Source organism: Herpailurus yagouaroundi, unplaced genomic scaffold, assembly GCF_014898765.1.
Source record: "Herpailurus yagouaroundi ecotype Mexico unplaced genomic scaffold, PumYag 77, whole genome shotgun sequence".
NCBI classification, from domain to species: domain Eukaryota; kingdom Metazoa; phylum Chordata; class Mammalia; order Carnivora; family Felidae; genus Herpailurus; species Herpailurus yagouaroundi.
The window spans coordinates 6755463-6772860 of record NW_024412388.1 but is presented as its reverse complement, the minus strand read 5'-3'; the positions used below and the strand labels follow the sequence as shown (position 1 = coordinate 6772860).

At 45.5% G+C, this 17398-nt stretch overlaps 1 protein-coding gene across 2 annotated transcripts in view; it reads right to left on the bottom strand.

The window, feature by feature from the left end:
* Window positions 1–3818: 3818 nt before the first annotated feature.
* Window positions 3819–17398, bottom strand: part of SLC25A33 (solute carrier family 25 member 33) — a 34393-nt gene continuing 20813 nt past the window's right edge. Inside the window, exons 2-7 of one of the 2 annotated variants that reach the window (XM_040460629.1) lie at window positions 14298–14393; window positions 13374–13451; window positions 11476–11576; window positions 8910–8976; window positions 5797–6077; window positions 3819–4597 (exon numbers count right to left, since the gene is read on the bottom strand). In XM_040460629.1, coding sequence (XP_040316563.1) covers window positions 4395–4597; window positions 5797–6077; window positions 8910–8976; window positions 11476–11576; window positions 13374–13451; window positions 14298–14374 — 807 coding nt within the window. In that variant the 5' untranslated portion in view covers window positions 14375–14393 and the 3' untranslated portion in view covers window positions 3819–4394. The remainder of the gene's footprint in view (window positions 4598–5796; window positions 6078–8909; window positions 8977–11475; window positions 11577–13373; window positions 13452–14297; window positions 14394–17398) is intronic. The other variant, XM_040460624.1, reaches the window with a different exon arrangement.

The window sequence follows — 17398 nt, the reverse complement described above, 5'->3', positions numbered from 1 at the left end:
CGGCGCGGGCCCGCCCCCTGACTCGGCGCGCTCCCGCCGCGCAGCCAATCGGAGCTCGGGGCGAGCCCGGGGGGCGGGGCGCCGGCGGAAGCCGAGGCGCCAGCCTGCGCGCGCCCCCAAGCGGCGGGAGGTGGGAGGCGGCACGGCGCCCGGCAGCCCCGCCTTCCTCCTTTCCCGCCGCGCACGCCGCCTCTGGCAAAGTCCGCCAACCTTAGCGCCTGGGGCCACAGACTGCGTGTCGTTTCTCCCGCTGGTGTGGTCTTCCCAACGCGTGGCCCAGCCCGGCCGTCTCGCAGAGCTGTTTTGCCCTAAGTTGCCGCTCTTTAAGCCACTCCGCTGGACAAAAAAATTAGCTTATGGAAACATGAACATGCACCCATAGGGACGAGGGCGAACAAATCACAGGATAGCCCTGCTTGGGTAGGTCATGTCCATGGGTGTCGTTGGCCTGGAGGGAGGATAGTGTTCAAGAAAATGGGACATGCACATTGATTTCGCTAATAACAACGTTTGAATTAAGAACCCCCTAGAATATGTGTATGCTTGTAGGGAATCGGAGACTGTTAACACTGAGCTGGCAAAGTCACCCCGGGCAGGTGGATTTAGAGAAGATTCACTTGGTGCCAGTTTCTAGGTTACTGGCTTGAGCTGAATTACTTTCATAACTAAGAAACCTCTAGCTGGTTGTAGATATTTGTGTTTAATTACACAATATACGTCTCAGTGCACTTTTCCAGTGTTTTCTGACGTCAACATCAGAGTTCTTCCTCTGGTGGGCAGTGTCGGTGTCCCGGTTATTTAGCAGCAAATGCTTCGTTTCCCGTTGCCAGTTAATCTGTCCCGCACCCTTGTCATGCATTTACTAGCCTGGAAGCTGAGCGGTGGCCACACTGGCCCTTCCCTAACAAGCGGGTGTCAGAGCCAAGGCCTTTCCTTTGGCGTGTTGCTGCCTTCACCACAAATGGATGAACAGCAGCTGTGAAACCTCCTTCAAAACTGGTGGCACTCTATTTAAGTACCGTTTTCTTTCCAAGTTCAGTCAGTGACCACATCACGTCCCCCACTCACAGGATGGGCTCAGAGTTCTACGTTGACAGAGAACACACCCAACGATTCCGCCCTGGGTGTTACTAGTATCGTCTCACTTGCATCGGTGGTAATGCCCGTGAGCTCGTGATCCTTAAGTGAACGGAATGGTCTGCTGGAACTTGGCTTCAGTCTGACCATTCCACAGGCTCAGATGCCCCTCTACCTTCTGGTCATCTATTCAACGAAGCCACTATTGGCCATTTTACTACTTACCGTCTCTCAGACCTCGAGCACGTCATTAAACTTGAGCCTCTCTTATTTGTAAACTGTGGAGGGTGGTTAATGCCTGCCTCACAAGGTTGTGTCACAAAGAACTCAGATGAGAAAATATGGAACCTCTTACAGTGTGTGGCACCCAATGGGTGCACAATGGGGCTTTTACGAGTCTTAGGACTACTCAAAAATAATGCCATCCCGTGGACTAAGCCTGTAGAGAAGAGAGAAATAAATCGTGGGATCTCTCCCTGACAGCTCAAACAGTGACAATTCCCCTTTCAAACAAGCCCCTTTATAGAGTTTCCTGCTTATTTTCTTCCTATTTCTGGGGCTCACCTGTCTCATGTCAATGTCCTGGTGCAGGAGAAGCAAGCAGAGAACTAAATTATCCTAGGTCAGCATCCAAGTTATTAATTCGAGAACGCAGAAATGAAAATGATTTCCAAACAATTCTTGTGACCAATTAGTGAATATTAAGCGACTTTTTTTTTTTTTAAAGGAGGCTCCACACTGAGCACAGAGCCCAATGCGGGGCTTGAGCTCATGACCCTGAGATCAAGACCTGAGCTGAGATCAAGTTGGATGCTTAACCGACTGAGCCACCCAGACACCCCAAGCAACCTAGTTTTTATTTATTTAATATTTATTTTTGAGAGAGAGAGGGAGAGAGCGAGCAGGGGAGGGGCAGAGGATCTGAAGTGGGTTCCACGCTGACAGAAGAGAGCCCGAGGTGAGGTTCGAACTCCTGAACAGTGAGAAATGACCTGACCTCAAGTTGGACGCTCAGCCAACCGAGCCACCCAGGCGCCCATAATTTTTAAACTTCGTATTAGATAAAATCTTGAGGAAAAATGCAGGTTTTAATATGAATAATAAAACAGGAAAATGTTGTTAAACGCCACTATCCAGCAGTTAAACTGAGCTCCTGGAATAGAAATCTCTTGACTGCCATGCATTTTATACATTTAATTTTTATTTTTTTTAACATTTACTTATTTTTGAGACAGAGAGAGAGCATGAACAGGGGAGGGTCAGAGAAAGAGGGAGACACACAGAATCTGAAACAAGTGCCATGCATTTTAGAAGCACTGATGCTTGACTAAAGTCATTTATTTTGACTTTTACACAGTTGTGGACAGTTGAAGTAAATTCCACTAGTGAACTCAAGCACACTGATAACCTTCATGACTAAAGGTGAACAAAATTAAACTCTAATATAAACACAATTTGAGGGACGCCTGGGTGGCTCAGTCAGTTGAGCGTCTGAGTTCAGCTCAGGTCATGATCTCGTGTTCGCGGGTTTGAGCCCCACACTGGGTTCCGTGCTGACAGCTCAGAGCCTACAGCCTGCTTTGGATTCATGTCTCCCTCTCTCTCTGCCCCTCACCTGATCACGCCTTAGTCTCTCTCAAAAAAGAAAACGTTAAAGAAAAAACTTCTTTTTAAGGGCGCCTGGGTGGCTCAGTCGGTTAAGCGTCTGACTTTGGCTCTGGTCATGACCTTGCAGTTCATGAGTTTGAGCCCCGCGTTGGGCTCTGTGCTGACAGCTCAGGGCCTGGAGCCTGCTATACATTGTGTCTCCTTCTCTCGTTCTGCCCCTCTGCCACTTGCGCTGTCTCTCTCTCTCTCTCTCAAAAGTAAATAAACATTACAAAAAATTAAAAAAAAAATTTTTGTTTAAACACAATTTGAAAACATCCTGCTTTTATCCCCACCAGAGCATCTACAACCGGATCTGAAGCTACTGTGCGTCAGTCATTGGAATCCGGCATCTTTCTGGATATTCAGACTGAAAACCAACCTTCGTGAACAAATAAGCAAGTTCCAGGGAAAGAGCTCTTGAAAGACCACTGGTCTTACCTGCCTTCTGTATTGCTTTTTGTCCCTTATTAAATTTCCTTTAAAATCGGGGAGTGGTGGGGGTGCCTGGGTGATGCCTCAGTTAAGTGTTCAACTCTTGATCGTGGCTCAGGTCATGAGCTCACAGTTCGTGGGTTCGGGCCCCATCAGGCTTCATGCTGGCGGCGTGGAGCCTGTCTGGGATCCTGGCTCCTCTCTCTGCCCCTCCCCTACTCGTGTGTACTCTCTCTCTCAAAACTAAAGTTAAAAAAGAAAGGGGGAGTGGTGACTCAGTGTGGCTAAAATTCTGGTAATTTGTCATTTCTAGGTGTTCAATTAAAAAAAAAAAAATATTTAAATATACCTCCTGTCAGAATAAAGTGAACTCTCCAAGGGGTGGGCACTCAACCCTGTGTCAAGTTCTTCCCCTCCAGTTCTAGGGAACCAAGAACAGGGTTAAAGACCTGACAGGAAAGGTCTATTACTCACCAGATTCCACATTCACAGCCGACACTTAACAAGGTACCTGGGCTTGACCAGGCTTAACTTCTGGAAACAGGTCCAGGAGTAAGGCAAGTGGTACATAGTTCGTTAAAACTCTTGCCTTTGGTTCAAACTGGGGATAAAGGATAACTTTAGAAACATGTTCACAGTTTAAAACATTTGGTGGCAGAAAGTTTTAATTAATTTATTTTTTTTTAACTCAGTAGCCTGAAAGCTTAAATTATCAATCTGCACGAGACTTGGAAATGTATAGAAAAGAAAAATGGCTGGGAAGTCTGTCCTGGTCCACCCAGTGCCACCAAAATGTGACACATCTTACTGTTCAGCAGTGTGGCTTCAGATTACGAAACAAGTTGGATTCTGATTTTACGGGTTTTCTCTGCATTTCTAGGGTTACATTTCACTAAATTCCTTAGCCATAGTTTATAGCACAGTGAACATAAAAAAGGACACAAACCAAATTTATACTGAAATTAAATAGCATGATTTAATTTAGTTGCTGCTCAATCCTGAATCCTTTTAAGTTAAAAAAAAAAAACCCCACCAAAGTTATAATTAACTATTAACGTTAATGAATTTAAACCTTCCAGAAAACATGAATCCAAAAGGAAATGTCCGACAGGTGATACGAGCCACATATCTTATGGCCTTTCCTGTTTCTGTCCCAAACGTTCTAAACATCAACGGAAAAAAAAAAATTCTCTAGAGTTTTTCAATTTTATTCTAGAGCACAATTTTCTGGCCTCTTACTGAGTACGGTCTTCTAACAGGTACACAATTAACTCATACGTAGACAACACGATGGCAGTATTCGGTATCTGCCGGATGAGCTGGGCAAAGAGTCCCCTGTAAAAGGCAAGGTAACCTTCTTCCCGGAAGACCAGCCGAGCGGTCTGGATGAAAGACTTGTACTTGGTGCCTTCCTCCCGGAGCCGTGTCCTTATGACTTCTGCAGAGAGAAACACATACTTTATGCTACGAACGGACTGCATTATCAGGCAATACGATGAGAGAATTCAAAGCACACAGCCCCGGACTGTCAACATACATCTCTGGCTATTTGCCATCTCAGCTCTGTTTGGACAGCACGGTCACTTCGGAACAATGAGAAGTCACAATCTTTTTAGAACCTTTTCTGACTCTGGGAAATGGTCAATTAGGGACATTACATGTAATACAAAAGTACAAAGTAATTTTTAAGGGATTAAAAAAAGCTTGGTTTGAATGGGACTTCATTTAAAGATAGTCTGTGGTTTTCTACTCTCAATTAAACCAACACTGTAATTTCACGGAAGGTGTAATTTTTATTAAGTGTGACAGTATCATTAACACGATTTTTTTTTTTCATGTGCTCCCCAACCTTCTCTCCTATTAAAGTCCTTCTCCACTCTGTCCAGCTTAAAAGTTGCCTCCTCCATTTTCAAACCTTTGCACACCTGGCCCTCCCCCACCCAGGCACCCCCAACATGACACCTGTCACTGCTTGTCTCGCAGACCTCAGTGCACACGCTTCTGTCTCCCTACCCCACGGGAGGTGTCCCGCCCTCTTCTCCGTGAGCCCCGTGGGGCTGCTTCGTGCCCTAGTATATGATGGGAACTCAATTACCTGCTTGTGAAATGACAGGTACATTTGTCATAGCCGACAGCATAGCAGGCTTTTGAAAACAAAACCTGTTTTTCGTGGTACAATAAACTAAGCTATTTTTTTTAAGTAGGTCAATGGAACATTACGTCTACAATTCCTTAAAAAATGGACTTAGCAGAGTAGCCTTACTCAGCACAAAGTGGAAGCTGAGAGGTTTGTTGTTTTGTTTTGTTTAGTTTGGCACTCGTATCATTTTTTTAAATCGAGGAATGTAAAATAAAATCCAGATTTTTGGCTTCTTTGAAAACATCTCAAGTTCTACAACACAGGGCCCACATTCTGCACAGTACGTTTTGGCCACAATTAGCTGGAACGGAGTAAAGCTGAGTTCCTGCCACTCGTGTAACCTACAGACAGCTGAAGCCAGTTCCACACGCCCCCCGTTACTTAGCACCCGCAGGTGTCTGCACTTCAATGTGAGCTGCGGATACACTAGATGATACCGCCAAACGCCATGGACCTCACGGCTGTTCTACTGTTCGGGAAGAAAAAGCAAAACACACCGTGTGGATAAGCAATGCACGAAGCACATCCTTTAGAAATAGCAGCGGCTGCCATAAGTCCAAAAAAACTCGTGGAAGTTTTCTCAGTCCCATTTGTAGAAGAGGCTAATGGAGCTTCTTTCAGATACTTCTTTAAACTTTCATAAATAGCAAAACAGATGATAGTTTCTGAAATCCCGGCATATGAGGCGGTTAATCCCCTGTAGAAGCCACGAATGCCTTCCGTCTGGTAAACGTAGCGAGCACACTGGAGTGTGTTCATCTGCTTGGAGCCTCTCACTCTGCGGACACAAGACCAGCGAAAAGCCGTTAAAAGGCACGCTCACGAGCCCGGTTCCTGTCCCAAGCCGCAAAAACTGAGCGCTGAGTATAAAGAGAAATGGTACGCACGGCAGGTGACATGTGTCTTCCTTCTTCTGTGTTCGGCTGAGCCCTAGCCCACCAGATGGGACACCCGATAAGCCCACAGAACACTACGTGCATCTGTACCAAGAGTCCTAAAAACATGTCCAGAGCTCCTGACCTAATTTTGCAAAGAGCTGTACAAAAGAAGATGTTCATCAGAGGAAAACACAACCGCAATATAATCAGAACAATCCAAATATCTAAAAATAGAAATAGATAAGTAAACCATGATACACACACCAGATTGAAATAGTTGTAAAGGCAGGAAGCTAGGCGGAACCGTGTGAGCAGAAAGCAGGACAAAATTACATGCAGAGTGTAATTCCAATCATGGTACAAACAGGCTTTAAGAAAATGCTGAAGGAAACCTCACCAACATTCTGACTGGGCACTGAGTGTAAGGGAGTGCTTTCTTAACCCGAGTCTCCAGATCCCATTATTTCTCAATTTATGAAATTATGAACATGGAAACGCTGCCCGGTAACGAATAAAAGGCCTCAGGCTTGGCTGCTCTTGGCTCACGATAGAAAGCCTCCTAAACTGCCTGATGCAAGCCGAATCCTGGGACCTGACCCTGTTTCCACTGGCCCACATCCAAGACCCCTCCCTTGGGGCTGAGCCCACCGCTTCCAACCGGTCACAGCAGGCTCCCTCGCTCCTTCACTGTGTCTTTCCACATCCTAGCTGGAGCAACCTTTCTAGCACCGAGCCAACCACACCACTGCCCTGCTTAAAATCCTCTAACGCAGGGCTTCTCAACCTGGGCACTGACACCCTCAGCTAGATGATTATCTGTTGTGGAAGCTGTCCTGTGCATCATGGGAAGTTTAGCAGTACCCCAACCTTTACCCAGTAGATGCCAGCAGCACCCTACCTGAATTGTCACAAGGTCTCCACACACTGTCAAATGTCCCCTGGGGGACAAAGCGTTCCCCACTCCTGCCCTGAACCATGCCTCTAATGGCTCTCCCTGGCCCTCAAAATACAGCCCAAGGCCAAATTCCAAGCCCTCCCAGGGTTTTTAAGAATGCCCCCCCTCCCCCGCCCCGCATTTCTGCAGCCTTGGCTCCTCCCCCTGCTTTAGCACGTGCACGCGCAGCATACTCCAGATGTTTCCCAATTCTTTCAGCTCCCTGCGAACAAGGCTTCTCTAGACATTCCCCACACTCCGTTCTCTGCCCGATGCACCTGCCATGCGGCCCACCCCCAGTTATTTTCCAGAAGGTAAGGGGGGCCATCACTGCTGGAGGAGGCCCTCCCTGTGCCCACCCTGCCTGGAGTGCACTAGGGACCCTTTGGGGTCCTTACCATTTCCGGCCCCTATCTCGTTAGACTCTAATGCTCTTTATTTCTGTAAAGCTGTGAGCTTCTGGAAGGCAGGGCCTAGGTCTTACTCCCTGCCGTTTCCCCAGTGACCAGTGCACAGCAAGCACCCACGCTCGTTGTTGCAGGACGTGTTAGCAGAGCCCATCCAAACAAAGCTTTAAAATGTCCTCAACGTGGAGCGTTCCCAGCTGGATTTAGAAGAGCGCACATAAAGGCTCTGAGCTGACTTGCACATGTATGTGCTACTAAGCAGGAGTGACTCTGTGTGTCACACCTGAAGTGCGGAGTCATTACCAAAGGTTTCCAGGAGAGGATGCTGCTCAGAAGCCTCAAGGACAAGCAGGTGTTCTTGAGGGACCAGAGGCGGAGAGGGAGTCCTGGCGAGGGACAGCACACGGGGAGATGGACGCATAAGAGCACACGACAGTTTTAGAAAACTGCAAAGGACCTTGGATGCTAAGCCCAGCAGTTAGGATGTGACCGTGAGAGAAAACAAGACTCCTGGAAGGAGTGAGCAAGTGATCTGTCCAAAATAATGAGATCTGATACATTCTAGAAGGTTCTTTCGCACAGAACGGCTCGAGGGAAACATGGAATCTGAGACCAATTCAGAGGTTTTTGTGGTCACTAGAAAAGCTAAGGCAGACCCCTAGCTACGCTTCCAGGGGATGTTCTAGTTCTCCCTTTAGAGGTGGCTCAGAGTTAGACTAGACTAGCTGAAAGTTTCCAGAGCCCACACACATTTCCCCACGACATAGTCACACAAGAGTTCTTAGAATTCTAGTACAGGGGCACCTGCGTGGCTCTGTCAGTTAAGCATCTGACTCAGGCTCAGGTCATGATCTCACGTCCGGCTCTGCGCTGGCAGCATGGAGCCTGCTTGGGATTCTTGCTCTCCCTCTCTCTCTGCTCCCTCCCCCTACTTTCTCTCTCTCTCAAAAATAAATAAAAATAAACTTAAAAAAATTTTTATTAGCGTCCTGGAGGCCTGACAGCCCTTGCTGTCCTACCCTTGACCCACCCTTGTCCTACCCTCTGCCCACTTGAGAGAGAGGCCATCTGGAAGAGATCCCTCAGTGCTCCAACTGGGGGTGGGGTCGGCCTAGAGACCCACCAACCATCCGAGAGGAAGTTAGGAGCACTTCAGGGGCCACGTGAGTGAACTGCTAACCTCTGTTGGGTGTTGTTTCTGTTGGCCCTCACCTCCCCACGGTGCCTGGCAACACACATCTCAAAACAAAAGGAGTTTCTACATAGGCTTATGTTCAGAAAAAAAACCACGATGGGGATGGCTAAGGACTCGTACCCATCACTTCACCACTGGAATTGGGAGGAAGAAAAAGATCCCAAGAATATTAAGGAAGGAACAATTGGTAACTTACTTCCGTTCCAGCTGCATCCGGGTTTTAACCATCCATATAGGATTCATTAAGGTATTTGTGACAAAAGCTGGAAGATAAAATCCAGAAAATATCATCATTGAACATAGTCCATGTTTATTAAAGTTGTCTATTTCATATGATAAACTTTGAGGTCAGGAGTTAAATGGGTTAATACTAAAAATAGATACGGGCACTGGGATGGTTCCGTCGGGTGAGCATCGGGCTTTGGCTCAGGTCATAATCTCACGGTTTGTGCGTTTGAGCCACACATCGTCCCCCATGCTGAGTGTGGAGGCTGTTTGGGATTCTCTCTCTCTGCCCCTCCCCTGTGCTCGCTCTCTCTCTCTCAAAATAAATAAATAAACTTAAAAAAAAAAAAAAAAGGAATAGTAAGAAGCAGTTCTGTACTGCAGATGGAAGTTACAGCCCTAAAATGTAACATCCATTGTTACGCTGGACCTAAAAGAAATCTCTCAATTTTCTAGAGCCCTGTCAAGTCTCTCCAACCTGTAGGTGGTGCTGTTGATATTTTGGTAAATCTAATCTCTACGGTAAATACGGAAACTATTCTAAACCTCAATTTATAAATTTCAGGTCCAGAAGTACGTTTTAAGAAGCTGGTGATCTAACCCAAAAAGGTCACCTTACATCAAATGTAAAACAGAAGCCACGAAATCTCCACTTACCTGAATTCAAACATCTACATTTTAATACCCAACTCATCACTTCAAGAAATTGAAGTTTTAAGGGGCGCCTGGGTGGCTCAGTCGGTTAAGCAGCTGACTTCGGCTCAGGTCATGATCTTACGGTCCGTGAGTTCGAGCCCCGCGTCGGGCTCTGTGCTAACAGCTCAGAGCCTGGAGCCTGTTTCGGATTCTGTGTCTCCCTCTCTCTGACCCTCCCCCGTTCATGCTCTGTCTCTCTCTGTCTCAAAAATAAATAAACGTTAAAAAAAAAAAATTAAAAAAAAAAAAAAGAAATTGAAGTTTTAAGACTGATATGCTTCTAGGAACCATTTTTTTTTAAAGTCGTTCGTCCTCATCTTAATACTACTGACTGTTCCAGACCAACCAACACGCACAGTGTCACGGTGTCAGCCTGACACACAGCGAGTTCTGAATTCCTCGTCCTCTCCACAGTCCGAAGCAGGTTCATGAGGAACCCAGACAGTGGTTTAGAAAACTCCTTCTGGGTCCGCTTTCCTTACCAAAGGTTCCTCTGAGTTAATTTGGCAAAAGTTTCAAAACCGATGACAGGGTGGAGCTCCTGGCTCGCTACCGCCCTCGGAAGTGAGGACCCACTGGCTCCCGCTCCGCGCGTCCCCCCGCCCCGGACCTCCATGTACAGTAGGGTCCCCTTTCTCTTGTGAGAAGCAGCTCTGCATTCACTATCCTCCTGCTTGGGGTCCAGTAATTATCATCCGTGACGACTCAGATGGGCTACCAGAACTTCCGTCTGGAGCGAGAGGCAGACAAGACTGGTGGACGCACACCTCACAGGCCGGCAGAAGGCAGAGATTTTTCACAGAATGCCAACTTAAGTTCTCCGAAATACCTTCTACTTACACAAGTCATCAAATGACACTTAGGGGCTCCTGGCTGGCTCGGTCAGTGTAGTGTGTGACTCTCGATCTCAGGGTCATGAGTTCGAGCCCCAGGCTGGGGGTAGAAGATTACTTAAAAAAAAAAAAAAAATCTTTAAAAACAAAAAACGAAAACCGCATACAATATCTGTAAAGACATAGCCTTCCCTCGGCAATCTGCAAGTCCGTGGTCTTTTCCAAGTATTTCCTGGGGGAATAAATCCTGTTATGAATTTTCTAGAGTAAGTGCAATGACTCCCTCAAGAGAATAGATACTATCTGATCTGGCAGGAGCCTTACTCAAAGAACACTCCACAAGCCCCAAGCCCTCATCACAGTGTCCAGCTGTTAAGGCCAGAAATGTCAATAGTACACAGGGTAACGCTGGACACCATGGGAAGTCACAAAAAAGCCCTCAAATTTTTAAAATAATTTCATGAAACAGAAAGACATGAAAATGCATTAATATGCCTTTATTTTTATTTATTTTTAGTTTTTTTCATGTTTCTGTATTTTTGAGAGAGAGAGAGAAAAAGTGTGTGGGGGGGGGGGGAGGGGCAGAGAGAGGGAGACGCAGAATCCGAAGCAGACTCTAGGCTCTGAGCTGTCAGCCCAGAACCCAACGCGGGGCTCGAACGCACAAACCGAGAGATCATGACCTGAGCGGAAGTCGGATGCTTAACCGACTGAGCCCCCAGGCGCCCAATATTCCTTCAAAAGAAACACAACACTGACCAGCAGTATGCATGGGCACATGTAAATTCTGAGGGAGAATAAAAGTTTTAGTTAGCGGGGAAAATGGAACCAAGTTACAAACTATTCTCGAACATTCATGCTTCCTTAGTTCTAACATGAAGCGCCACAAAAATGGTTTGAGGCCAAAGAGGAAGAGAGCTAATTTCTAGTTCCTGGACAAAGCTGCATGGCACAACACGTGCTTCAGGAAAGCGAGAAGCTGGTCTCCACTCACTGGGGGTGACCTACCTGCAGAGCCGGCTGAGAAAATATGCACAGTATTACTGTTAGGCACGAAAATGCCATTGAACTGCTCTTTGGCCTTGGAGTAACACGCAAAATACACAGCCCTGGTGGAAGAAAGAGAGAACACTACAGACATCGGCATGGCACTATATGCGTCCCTCCACGACCTCTGAAAAGTTTAGGAAATTAGGAGAAAGAAGGTTAACGTGTAACCCAGACGCTGGACCTTATCTGTCAAACCAAAAGCTGCTGTAGGCACCTGCAGAAAGCTCCTGCGTGTCCCTCCAGAAAGTGCCCAGTGATGGTCAAGTATCCAAAATAACTGAGGCCGGTGAGATTTGGGTAATATACAGAGTCCATTTAGATTCTTCATTCTGGATAAATGTCAATCCTTTAAGCATCAAAATACACACTAAACCTTCTAAAATCTCTAATACTACTTCTAAATTACAGCACGCTTTTCCTGCCTTACACCACAATGAGTACGTCAAATGTAATCTGACCGGTTTTTGAGGACTCAGGGTCAGTAGGAACTACCAGCATACGTGTTTTCAATGCAGAGCTTCCGCCATTGGACACGCACACCCCCCCGCCCCCACCGCCACCCCTATAGGAGGAGTCTGGCCTCCCCCACGGCTCTCTGGTCTGGTCTCTGCTTTCCCTCTTCTGACTCGGCTCTTACTGGGGCTGGGGAGTAGGCGCTGGTTGGTATTTTCCCCGCTTCTTCACCAGCAATGCCAGGGAAAAATGCTTCTTTATTTTGGCTGGCCAATGCATCAATCATAGAGTGTATTTTTCAACTTAGGATCTGGACTACTTATCTGTTATTTAACATTAGTCTGCTTTTTATAGGTCCCCACTGTCCTAAACGGGTGTGGCAGCCAGGAACCTACAGCAGGTTAACAGGCGTTACCAAACTATCCACAAGGAGATACAACTCAATTTTCTTTATTTGCTATATGTATCCACCATCTATTAATAATGCAAACCCCATATAATCTCACAGACTAGTACTTGTATTTCTTAAACAGCTTATACACCTATGCTATAAAATTCTAAAGGAACAAAGGGTTTAATAAGAATCTGAATTGTTACAACATTCTCAGGTGATTTGTGTATAAGTTGGGAGCACTGATCTGCAAGAATTCTAGGAAGCTTTTAGTCTTTACCTTGTATAAGACATTTTTGTGTTTGTTCTAAAAAATAATTCTCTTTAAAGTCGACCGGAGTATTGTATGAAATAACAGAAGTACCTTACTCGTCACCCAGCTCCCCGCCGGGCCTCCAGGCCATTTCTAGAAGCAGTTTCTCATCTACTTTTCACGGATATGCTATACACACACTCACCTATTATTCACTCTTGTCAAACAGACTTTACAGAGCATTAAGCCTTGTGCTAGAAAGGAGGATGTTTTAAATCAAGTAAAGCCTAGAAGCCTTGAGAATTGCTTCAGATCAGCGGTTCCAAGCGCATATGAATCACCAGGGGATCTTGTTGGAATGCAGATTATGATACAGGTCTGGGGCACAGTCCGAGAGTGTGCAGTTCTAACCTGCTCCAGGTGACGCCCATGGTGCTGGCCACGCACCGTACTTGATGTAGCAAACACTCGTCTAGAGAAGATTCCAGGTGACGTGGGCAGATGAATTTTCATTTAAGAATAAAAGAACTAGATGCTTTCACACACACACACACGCATGCACGCACACACATGACACACGTGCACATACCCACACTAAAAGACACACCAGCACTTATCACTATTCCAGGTGTCAGACGTTTACAGGCAAATCCCATACTGAAAAAGACACTGGCCATCTAGAAGTAATGCGCTTCAGTAAGAAAGAAGTCAGTATTATATACTACAGGTAGCGAGCCAGCTGAAAAGTTTAAAGCTTACCTTGATGGCGCAACTCCGACCAAATTTGGACCCAAGCCTCTAAAAAGTGACTTTGGTCCCTCCTTCTCCAAGATCGACCTAAATGATAAGAGAAGATCTTTAAAATCCTGAGGCAGAGCCTAGGCAAAACAATGAGGCGTCAGCCCTCACAGCTCCTTGAAGAATGTTTACAAGACCCCAGAGTCTTATCGGATTATAGTACAATACAGCATCCGAAATCTGAAGAATACTGCTTTCGTATTACAGTGGAAAAGCAGGTTTCAAAAGCATCAGTTTGACATGTTTTCAAGGAGCCTTTTCCCTGGCTCACACGGGACCGAGATATTCAGGGTCTGTACTCTACATGCACTCCTAGTAAGGTAGGACAAGCATCTGGCAGAGCATCTGATACAGGGAATAATGCCCTCATTATAGCAAAATTCACTGAGAAACGGGTTCAGAGATGTCTCTGGATGATATTTCTTTGGGATTTTTTCCTTATTTCTAATAATCCTATCTTCCAGATATTGACTTATTGTAGAAGAGCCCCAACGAGGGATCTACAGAATGGAAAAACCTAATGATTTTCATAGGCTGGATGAATGTTACTTAATTTTTCTTCTTGAACATTTATTTATTTTTGAGAAACAGAGAGAGACAGAATGTAAGTAGGGGAGGGGCAGAGAAAGAGAGGGAGACACAGAATCCGAAGTAGGCTCCAGGCTCCCAGCTGTCAGCACAGAGCCCAATGCGGGGCTCGAACCCATGAACTGTGAGATCATGACCTCAGCCGGAGTCAGACGCCCAAACGACTGAGCCACCCAGGCGTCCCTGGATGAATGTTATTTAAAGCCAAAGCATAGTATCTCAGGGTCAAAGAGAATATCCCTTTTGCTTCTTAATTTTTTAAATTCATGGTGACATATACACAACATAAAAATTTACCATTTTAGCCATTTTTTAAGTGTACAGTTCAGGGGCATTACGTATCTCCACAAGGTTGTGCGACCATCACCATCCATCTCCAAAATTTTTCATCTCCTACAAACAGAAATCCACACCGGGTTAAACACGAACTCCCTGGGGCGCCTGGCTGGCTCAGCCTTCAACTCAGGTCATGATTTAACGGCCTGGGGCCTGCTTCGGATTCTATCTGTCTCTTTCTCTCTCTGCCCCTCCCCTACTTGCTCTCGGTCTGTCAAAAAAATGAATAAACATTAAAAAATAAAAACCACCCCATAACTCCCCATTCTCCTCTGCCAGCCCTTGGCAACCACCGTCCCGCTTTCTGTCTCCCTGAATTAGACTACTTCAGGGACCTCATAGGAGTGGAAGTGTACAGTATTTGTCCTTTTGTGGCTGGCTTATGTCACTCGGCAGCGTCACTGAGGTTCATCCGTGTCGCGGCAGGTGTCAGAATGTCCCTTTTGAAGGCTGAGTGATACTCCGTTGTGTGTCTACCACATGCGGCTTGCCCATTTATCTGTCAACTGCCTCCGCCTTCGGCTACTGCGAATCAACGCGGCTACGAACGTGAGTGTCCAAGTATCCGTTCAGGTCCCCGGTTTAAACGCTTAGGGGAACACGCCCAGAAGCGGAATTGCTGGCTCACGTGGTAATTTCTAGGTTTGATTTTTTGAGAATCTGCCCCGTTATCTACCACAGCGGCTGGACCATTTTCCGTCCCCACCGACAATGCACGGGGTTCCCATTTTCCCACACCCTTGCCAACACGCTTAAAAAAAAAAAAAAAAAAAAAGTGCTAACGTGTTTTCTTCTTTTTCTCTTAAGTAGGCTTCATGCCCAGCGCAGGGCCCAATGTGGGGCTTGAACTTACAACCCTGAGCTGAGAGCAAGAGTCAGGCGCTTAAACTGAGCCACCCAGGTGCCCCGTGTTCTGACTGAAAGCGACTAAGGAAGGATTGTGTAGAACATTCTTTAGAGGCATTTTCCCACTCCAACATAGGATTCAAATTGAAGAATAAATTTGGTTAACTGTATTCTTTTTAATGGCTCAATTTTCATGGTATCCAAGAGAAATTTACAGTTACATTGAGGTCTTCTCTAGTTTAATCTCTTTTTCTTACTGCAGATTTTTCTGCACTCGGTAATTAGGGCCTCCGATCTGACAGCATTCTGAGTTTATCTAGAATTGTTGTCAACAGTTTATAAAATGCTTTACCTTCATTATGACATTGAGAGTAAAAGAAAAAGGTGTCTTCCCACTTCATGGAAAAGCTATTGGTAAAGTGAATCCTGCCAATTCTATTTCTGCTACCTTCCACTTTTCCCATAGAGAAAGCCTCTAAAAACAAAGCTGAAATTTTTGGTGGAGAGGTTAAATTGATGTTTTGGTCCCTGGCACGCTGGAAAATGTTCAAGTTTTATCCATTCGTAGCTTTCTTTCCTTTTTCAGGTCAATGTAATTTTTCATGGTCTAGAGTCCTTGAATGTACAAACTTAAAAATATAAATTTTAGCTTCTCGTCTTCAAATTTTTAGATGTTTATAAAATATTTCAATTGCTTAAAAATGAAAGAATATTTGTACCTGTAAGAGCTGCCCTCAAAAGTAGCAGATCAGCAGTTAGGTAAGAAAAAAGAAATAAAATATCTAGACTGGAAAGGAAAAAGCAAAGCTATCTTTAGTCATACAGACTACACAATCTTATTACATGGAAATACTAATGGGGCGCCCGGGTGGCTCCGTTGGTTAAGAGTCCAATTCTTGGTTTTTGGCTCAGGTCGCGACCTCACAGTTTGTGAGATGGGAGCCCCACGCCGGGCTCTGTGCTGACACTGCGGAGCCTGCTTGGGATCCTCTCCCTCCCTCTCTCTCCCTCCTTCTCTGTCCCTCCCCTGCTCTTGCGTGGGTGTGCTCTCTGTCTCAAAATAATTAAGTTAAAAAAAAATACTAAGGAATACACTAAAAAAATTACTATAGTAAGTTCAGCAAGGTTACAGGACACAAGATCAACATATGAAGCAACTGTATTCATACACAGCGGCAATGAACAATCTGAATACGGAAATAAAAAACAATTTCATTTACATCATCAAGAAGGGTAACATTCCTACCCACAGAGAGATGAAGCAGATCAGTGGTCGCCAGGGGAGGGGTGTGGGGAGATGGGAAGGACTATTAATGGGTACATGTTTCCTTCTGGAGTGATGGAAATGTTCTAGAATTAGATAGTGGTGGTGGTTACAGAACTCTGTGACTATACTAAAACCACTTGTACACTTTAAGAGGATAAATGTTATGGTATGTGAATAATAACTCAATAAAGCCATTATTTTAATCTTTATTTATTTTTGAGAGAGAGAGAGAGAGAGACAGAGCGTGAGCAGGGGACAAACAGAGAGAGAAGACAACACATAATCTGAAACAGGTTCCAGGCTCCCAGCTGTCAGCACAGAGCCCGACGCGGGGCTCGAACTCACCAACTGTGAGATCGTGACCTGAGCCGAAGTCGGACGCTTAACTGACTGAGCCACCCAGGTGCCCCAATAAAGCTATTATTTTAAATAAGTAATAAACTAGACCTCGGTTCCACCGAAATAATTAAATTACTTCAAAATATTAGGGAGACAACAGTCCTATTTTCTAATCATAGAATGTTTTCCTTACTGGCAGTTATCAACCCAGGCCCTTTTAAGTGATCCCATGACATACTCTGGTTTGTGTGCAGCCCAGCCTAAATCCTCTGGCCACCCCTGAGTATCACATGAAGGGCCTCTGACACACTGGACAACTAGACAGCACATCTCGCTAGAAGTACAATGGACATTTCTTTCTTTCTTTTTTTCTTTCATGGCATCTGGGGAATGTCAAAGCAATGCATTTAAAATGAGACCTAGTTACACAACGTGATATTACTCGGCAATAAAAAAGGAAGGAAGTACTGTTACACAACACCAAGGCTGAACCTTCGAGAAACATTAGGTTACATGCAAGAAGCCAGACACCAAAGGCCGTGTGTTGTATGATTTCACTTATGTGAAATGTCCAGAGGACGCAAATCTGGAGACAGAAAGTAGACAGTGA